Here is an 8,707-nt window from a genome sequence, read left to right as displayed (position 1 = left end):
CGTATACTGGCATTTAAACGGTGCAAAGGCACGTTGATGTTTACTTTTCTGACCTTTACTGATCATGGAGTCTACCATTATTTTACTTGCTTGCGTTCTTTGTCTCCAGAGGATCTTCTTAATGACTTACCAAAACCAAATTATTTTGGACATCAGTAACATTTCTTAAGTACTGGAAATTTCTATTTTGAATTGTCGTCTTATTCTGAAAATGGTATGTGCTTCCTCCTAGCAGAAAGCTACATAGGCCGTATTCTTTCTTTCCAAATATTATTTATGTAGAACAGTTGGGTTATATCATAAAATGTTAGATAAGTTTGCTTTTAAATCTGTAAGAAATATCAAAAGAAAGACTAGGAGTTATAAATCTTTAAATTGAAGTAAAATTGTAGTCAATGACCTCGTAACTTATTAGTATTTTTAACCACAAAAGGTGACAATAAAACTATCCGTTTACATTATGATTAAGTAGGTGCAAGTCATACACAATCTGTCACCTTATAATATTCATGAGCTCAGACACTATAAAAATGGTCTCGAAGTGGTAACAGCGCAACATAGCCAGTCGCAACCACCAGGGTGAGTACACTTCTCATTAATCTTTGGCATTAAGGACGGCAACGGTGTTGCCATATTTCATGTGCATTTTATTTTATTTTGTTAAATTTAAAAGAATTGGCTGTTGATTGGAGATACTGGTAAATGTTTGTAAATGTGGAGGGCTTTTATTAGGCCCTTCTTGGTCTTACTTTGTCTGAACCGTTATTTGATTTCCACTCAATATTTCTAGCCAATTATGTGTGTTTTTAAATATGTTTAAAAGTAATGACGTAGAATATATCCAATAGAGTACAAATCTATGTTATACCATTTTGTCTGTGTATTTGACATATTTACATAGAAAATATGGTATATGATATAATATGATTAGTGGTAACAAGTTTTGATAGACTGTGCATATATTTCTGTAAATAGGTAACAATTGTATTTTTGAAATATTTCTGTACACACTTTGTCAAGAGTTTTATGGTCGAGCAGAATATAATATTGCGCCAATTTCCCTGTATTTACAGAGAAAATACATAAACCTATATTCTGCTAAAATTTGTTCATTGCAGTTTTGAATGTAATATCGATATTGACTGAAACATAATAGTATCGTACAGTTACCTGAATCAGTGGGGCACCAGAATCGGTGTATTTTTTAAGCATGTGCTTTGTTTGAACAGGGAGTTGTATGACATAATACGGCTGTATCTAAAATAATATACATTACCCTGAATTAGCATACAGGGTATTCCCAAAATTTCATCTTCTTATATATTTTCCTTGTAAAAAGTACTGTTTTACCTCCATTTGTTTTATATGTGGATGTAAATAAATCTTGTTTTTCAGCCAGAAATATTGTTTCCAGTTGAATAGTTGCATCTCATTTGTATTCACTCAATTGGGACAATGTAACTACAAGGATGTCACCATCATCCACCCCTTATACTGCTGCATGCAAATGGCGGTTAGACTGCATGGTGGTTTTCACTGCCAGTGCTATGGGTAGCCTTACTTGATACAAATATTACAAATACCAGTAAATATATTCATTTTCATGATAAGAACATATTGCTTTTATGATAACTTTAATTAAGAGTACACTGATTCAGGTGACGGCATTTAGACATATTGTTTATAGGGGTCATGTTATTAAAATGGCTCTGATTTGAAATTGAAAGCTGGTTTTAAATAATTTGGATCTCTTGGGCATGCACAAGTAAATAATGTATCAAAATAAGTTCATTTTAATATATTTATTTAAGTTTAGATAAATGCATAAGAGATAAATCCTTATCCCCACCAATACTGGTAACTCGAGGCTATATAAGAAATAAAGACAGTATTGTTAAAAAATAGCATAAACAACTTAGATATTGAAAGTTTCCTGTCGTCTTAATTGACATGTTATTCCCATTTCTTTCACACTTCTTGGCGGAATATCATTTATACTTTGAGGAGTGTCTCGTCTTGATTAAAGGAAAACTGTTACCGTGTAGTTGGTAACCTCATGTATTTTGCGTTTTATTTTTCTCTTTTCAAACATTTTAACATTTTAAGTTTTCAGCAAAGGGTAGTCTCTTTTCATTACAAAACAGAAAATATTTATTAAATGTGTTTACGTATATTTTGAGTTCTTTGACAGGAAAATATTTTTGGTATGGAAACAAAACACTCTTTGGCTGACATGTTCTCTCTAATTTCGTAACCATAATACACATATTTTACTTTTCAAAGCGACAAACAAGACAAAATAGTGCGATGAAACGTAGAAAGAAACACACTGACTACTTCGTTTTCTTTAAGTTACCTATTGAATTGTCATGAAAAAACAGCCTTATCATCTGTACTAATATTTGTATATTAATTACAAATTTGCATAATGGTATGCAGCATAATGTAAAACAAATTCTTTCAGCAAACATGAAGATCATTCTAGTATTGGCGTGCTTAGTCGTCGCCTGTGCTGCATTGGCCAAGCGACCATGCTGGGGGAAAAATTGTAAATACGGAGGTTATGGAGTAGGCTATGGAGGAGGCATGATGTCTGGCAGCTATTACAACGGCTATGGACGTGGCTACGGCGGTGGTTATGGAAATGGTTACTACGGAAATGGCGGCTACGGAGGTGGTTATGTAAATGGTTACTACGGAAATGGCGGCTACGGAGGTGGTTATAGAGGTAGTTATGGAAATGGATACTACGGAGGTAAAGGCTACGGCGGAGGCATGATGTCTGGCAGCTATTACAACGGCTATGGAGGTGGCTACGGCGGCGGCCGATATGGAGGAAAATACCCATGTTGGGGTAAATCATGCGGCTACGGAGGTGGTTATGGAAATGGTTATTACGGAAATGGCGGCTACGGAGGTGGTTATGGAAATGGTTACTACGGAAATGGCGGCTACGGAGGTGGTTATGGAAATGGATACTACGGAGGTAAAGGCTATGGAGGAGGCATGATGTTTGGCAGCTATTACAACGGCTATGGAGGTGGCTACGGCGGCGGCCGCTATGGAGGAAAATACCCATGTTGGGGTAAATCATGCGGCTACGGAGGTGGTTATGGACGCCGCTATGGCTACGGCGGATACAGAGGCGGTTATGGTGGAGCGTACGGCGGCAGATATGGCTATCGTCGTTGTAAGTTACATTTAAAAACTTTCTTATTCAAGTATTTATTTTCAAGTTCAATTTAAAGACATGATGCCCATATAGTAGTGAAAAAAAATGACTCTTTCGTTTAAATGAAATAAAACACGTGTGATATATTTCTTTTTAGAACAAAAGATATGACGTCCAATAAATATTGGCCATCTAGTAATGAATCGAGTTTCTGTTGATGACACGACTTAGACCATGCCTTACAAAAATAGTTTACCACTATATTATCGTTTAACATTACTAAATGCATTTCACTTACACCCGGCATTACAATTTGCTGTAATAAAAGAAACATGCCAATCTTTCTTTCAGATGGAAAGAAATACTAAACAGCCCTCAGGAGATTCCATTCTGTATAAATTTCGACTGGACCGAATTGAAATACTAATTGTTGTTATATTGTTTATCTATTTGTCGTAATAAACTGTTTCTGCACATATGCCTTATGTATATTATAAATTTATTCATTGTTGTATCGTTCGCCTGGTGTTTTATCCTACATATTTTATCTTCTAAAATGCATTCCCTACATGCCCAGCATAATTTTAAGGGGAGATCAATCTAGACATTTATTTAAAGTAACCCTTATCGAAGCGAAACTTTAAACTTTTAAGAGCAAACAGGAGCAAATCTATTCTTGCTTTAAAATATTCAGAAATGTCAATAATTAAGTTAAACACTATTCTATCAGTAGCAGCATGACATATATGCTCATTAATGAGGTTATTGTCAAAAATGGGAAATAACAATAATTCTTTTCAAGAGAAACACTTATTTTCTATAGCAGCAAACACTAAGGTCTTATCCTTATCAAATATTTATAGGTTATTAGCTTTGTATCGGGAAATATGCACGAGTTCTTCAGCGGAAATATTCTTCCGCTGAAGAACGAGTGCATATTTCACGATGCAAAGATAATAACCTTTTTATTACATACGCATCTATACGTATAAATATAATGTAAATATCATGAATTTGTTCAAAAGCCTGAATAGGATTGACAATAATGAACTAAGTAGAAAAAAATAGTGCAACAACACACACTGAATTATGTCACGCACCCGATATGAAATTCAGGCGTCAGTGTATGGAAAAATATTGACGTTTCCGGTACCAGTGTAACTTAACAATTTTTAATTTAATTTAAGTATCAATACACTGACAAATTATTTTGACGTTGCTAAGTTAATACATGAAGTCGGCCATTTTTATCCAAACAGTTCTGAACAGTGACACAGTTTCTGGTGATTTATTCAACTGTGTATTTATTTTCAAACTGGGTACCGGAATTAAATATATATATATATATGTATTATGGACTTATTATGACACTATTTACATCAGACTGTACGTATGCATTTATCTAGGTTTTGGAGACACGTACGTTAAACTGGTGTTCTATATCATAATTGATTACGAAATCACATATATTTTTTTAATTTGACACATTCTAAAGATACCCAAATAAATATATATATTATCTGGAGTATTGTAAAATACGTGATTAATGTGCTTTCAAAATAGGGCCCCAAGTATGCATGTGGAAATTTACACAAAAAACAATAGCGGTTTACGAATTTTAATGTGCTCTGTAAATATATTAATATAAACGCGAAATATATCAAGTTTTAATAGCTAACCAGGGGTCTGTTTCATAAAACCTCATAAAACGCAAAACGTACGAAAATTTTAAGAAGTTCGTAGGCCTGTTTCACAAAACTTTCGTACGAAGACAATGCGAATATTGGTAAAATTATTTCGTACGAACTTTTATTTACAGAAAGCCCATTTCTCCCAGTGTAGAAAATGATTTCCTGTGTAATGATGAAATCTGTAATAAAGACCAAAGTAGGCATAAAACACCAGACATACTTTACAACAACTGTAGAATAAATGAAAGAAACTGCTAAATCGTTATCCTTTCACGATAGCTCTTAGAGTAATATTTATAAATATAACCAAAGTTCCTATTTCTGAGTAAATAATTAATCTTTTTCCGTTTTGTTAAACTTAAAACAAAAAAAAATAAAAGAAGAGGATCCCGCGCTCAAGTGACGATAATACCTCGTAGATTTTTTTTTTCAAAATCAGACGAGCTAAAGATAAGATCTGTTCAACAAGTTGGTGTCACTTTTTAAAAGAAAAAAAAACGGAATTAAAACGGCTTCACGTTTCACTATGTTTAATCTTAAGCCGAAATACCGAGAGCAACAATATGGTAAGATAAGTCTTATTTTAAGTCGGCAAGACTACAACAAATAAACAACTTACTACATATATGTCTGTATATCATTATAGCAGTTCCAAAATAAATAGATATTAACAGAAGGACTGTTTTCTTCAGCTAAAGCTCTCGGGCCATTATTCATTTTCCGGGTCGATTATCAGCTCCCGGCACGGCTCTGTCGTGTATTAACCTCTAAACAACATACGCGACATGGAAGCACTCATGAACCTGCTAAAAAGTATGATATAGGCGATATTGTGTTTTACACCTCGACACTTCTTTTTATGACATACTGAATAAGACATTCGCTCAAAACAAACGTATTTTGTCAGGAAGAAAATGCATTTACATGTTTAGGTATTGGTAGCGAGATTTCATTTTAGAAATAATATATTTCAAACAGTGATTTGTCGTTAACTGCGCCCTCGGGATATAATTCCTTCGCATCTGAACTCCAAACAATGATTTTATTCAAGAGCAAACCACTTTTTTAGATATATTATTTCGATTCTAAAACGTTATCCAGTATAATACTCTACATCTTTAAAGATATTCACCAAATATTTGCACGTTTAGTGAGCTTTTCTTTTTCCAGCGCGCCACAATGACGCTTCACGCTATGACATAATGATATTGACGTTCAATTCAGTGACACTGAAAACAAGTTGGCAAACATTAAGCGAGCGAACGTTAACAGCGAACATTAATTTCTCCAGCAAACATTAATAATTTCAACGTTAATCACTTCCCTCGATTTCTCTAAGAAAACAAACTGCCAGACAGTTAACTAACCAGCACAAAAAGGGACGAGCATTTTAGGTGTTTTGATATTGTATTCAAATATGCACGTCTACTGTATTGTAATTATAAAAAAAGTATATTATATAAAAGTATAATAATTGACAGCACTAAACTGCGGCCCTGCAGCGGTTTTTACGGTCCACAAAGATACTTTTTAACATCAGCTTCCAACAAAACAATCCTATCATTTAACAAATACACAAACAATTTAAATTGAGTTAGAAAGCATATTTTTAAACGTTAAAAATGGTAAAGATATCCATTCTGCCCCAGTTGTTACCATTTTTCTCGTTTTAGCTATTAAAAGAATTCGGCAATTACTAAGATGATGTTGTTGATGTCATGAATGAATCTGATTCAAGGTTCTATAAGAAATAGAAGACAACAGTGCCATAAACATAAGCATTCTACTATATGCTTCTTCTGCAATTTCCAGGTTCGGAGTGAATAAATAAAATCTATTTAAACTACGAACCTCTCAGTTGAGGTTTCTTTTGTTAGTTTGTATTTAAGTTTATTTATAGTCGCCATCGGTAACCCATATGGGCGGAAGACTGTAAGTAATCCTAATGGGAGGATAATGCAAGATACAGAAGACGCTCCGATTCAAGAAGCTTCTCTGGTTCTTTAGTGTACCAGGTGTAAATCACCGTGGCATACACAGGACTCTAGTATTTTCAGTTGAAGAAGCAGCTAGGGCTCGTACTCAAAAAAAGAACTAGTATAAATGCGATCGAGAAAGAACGGAACGACAACGAAAAGAGCAGCTACTTTCAAAAGCAACAGTTAATACATCGAAGCTCCAGAAAAAAGTCGTACATTTGAGAACACTGAAAGAAGAAGAAGAAGAAGAAAAGCAACAAACTAGATTTTTTTTTGCAGATTTCTCACTGACGCTGATCATATCTATATTGTAACCTCAAAGCGAAAGCTTTTACATATTGACAGTGCCGGTTGATAATATTTGAGAAATTGTCAGTATACGCCATTTTACAGTCGTCAATGAGGAAAGGTCGTATCTGCTATATTTACTATATAATAGGCCTAATTATTGTTGTATCCAAAATTATATAATATGCATTCTTAAAATGTTGCATATGGCAGATACGGCCTTTTTTTTCAGTAGATATTTAAAAAAACTGACCAAAAATGGGGCGTAAGTAACAGGTACGACTAAATGTTATTAACAAAATGCAGTAGGGTCACGCAATTAGGATTTTATGTTCAGGTTGCAGTTTCCGAAAATGAAGGCTGTTTCTTGGGACCGTTAGTACATGCGTGAAAATATGTAATTAGTAACTGACAAATATTTATTATAAGCTCCCTTTCACCAATCATAGTTTAAAATCAAAAGTGCACACTCCACCAAAACAAACAAGAAATTAAAAGCTATATGTGTGTGTCAAAAGTATGTTTAAAAAACAAAGAGAAAAATACATGATTACAAGTGAATTGCTGTTTGGAACTTGAAGTGTTCAGTCAGATACATCGTATTAGATGTCCTCACATTTGATTCATCGTAGCAATATTGAACTGGTACTTCATAGCAAAGTGAACTACTATATCTTGCAGTACATGCGTGATAATGTTACTTGTTACTACCGGGACATTTTTTTATTCCATTGACGTTAAAGCTTAAAACTAGGGAGGACTGCCGAAACGTTATTGAAAAGGGTGTTTAAAAACAAGATACTTCAAAATTATTCAGTCGGAGAAATTGTTATACCACGAACCCATTTGACGTGTCGTTGCTCAATATCGGAAACCTTAAAGCTACTCGCCCACAGTTTGTGTGAAACGTTTCAACAGGTTCTTTTCCACCGACTTTGACATAGGACGGATCTGAACGTATGACAGTGAAAAATGATAACATAGGTGAAAATAACTGTAAGTCATTTGAAAAAAGCAAGAAGAATGTTGACTTTCTGCATTATTTCAAGAGCGTTACAACGGTTTACTCCCTTCTGCACATTATTTATGGTAATTTACTAGAATATCTTGCAAAATTGTTATGTCAACAAGTTTGTATCACTTGGATTTTCATAGCACCATATTCGAAAAATGTTCCCATAAAATGTATGAACGAGTCGCTTTAAAAACCAGGTCTGTTTCGAAATGAAAGGCTGTATCTTGGGATTGAACTAGCAGTACATGGCGAAAATAATTATATAAGGAAAATGTTTATCGTTCGTACCATTGCCCCCTTTGACCCGTCATAGCTTAAAATATGTGAATTGTGTCCGACTAAAACTAGGTATAATTGAAAGGATAATTCAAAGAAAACACGAAAATTTCAAGTGGAAAGCTGTATCGTGGGTTTGGAACATATAGGAGAGACTTCAAAATGGTTCAATAGGAGGCAGTTTTTTACCACGAACCACTCTGACCTGTCGTAATACAGCGTCATCTAGCGGAACGTCAAACATTACGCTTGACGACGCCACGTCTTTGCGTTCAAAGCTTTGCCG

At 34.4% G+C, this 8,707-nt stretch overlaps 1 protein-coding gene across 1 annotated transcript; it reads left to right on the top strand.

Moving 5' to 3' along the window:
* The first annotated feature begins 490 nt into the window (after positions 1–490).
* On the top strand, positions 491–3,650 carry LOC123523556 (acanthoscurrin-2-like). The gene is made up of 3 exons (XM_045301217.2): positions 491–579; positions 2,465–3,190; positions 3,524–3,650. The coding sequence occupies exons 2-3, from the start codon at positions 2,470–2,472 to the stop codon at positions 3,538–3,540; spliced, it is 738 nt and encodes a 245-aa protein (XP_045157152.2). The 5' UTR covers positions 491–579; positions 2,465–2,469; the 3' UTR covers positions 3,541–3,650.
* The last annotated feature ends 5,057 nt before the right edge of the window (positions 3,651–8,707 follow it).

Source organism: Mercenaria mercenaria, chromosome 3 (assembly GCF_021730395.1).
Source record: "Mercenaria mercenaria strain notata chromosome 3, MADL_Memer_1, whole genome shotgun sequence".
Classification (NCBI taxonomy): Eukaryota; Metazoa; Mollusca; class Bivalvia; order Venerida; family Veneridae; genus Mercenaria; species Mercenaria mercenaria.
This window is presented reverse-complemented; position numbering and strand designations above follow the sequence as displayed.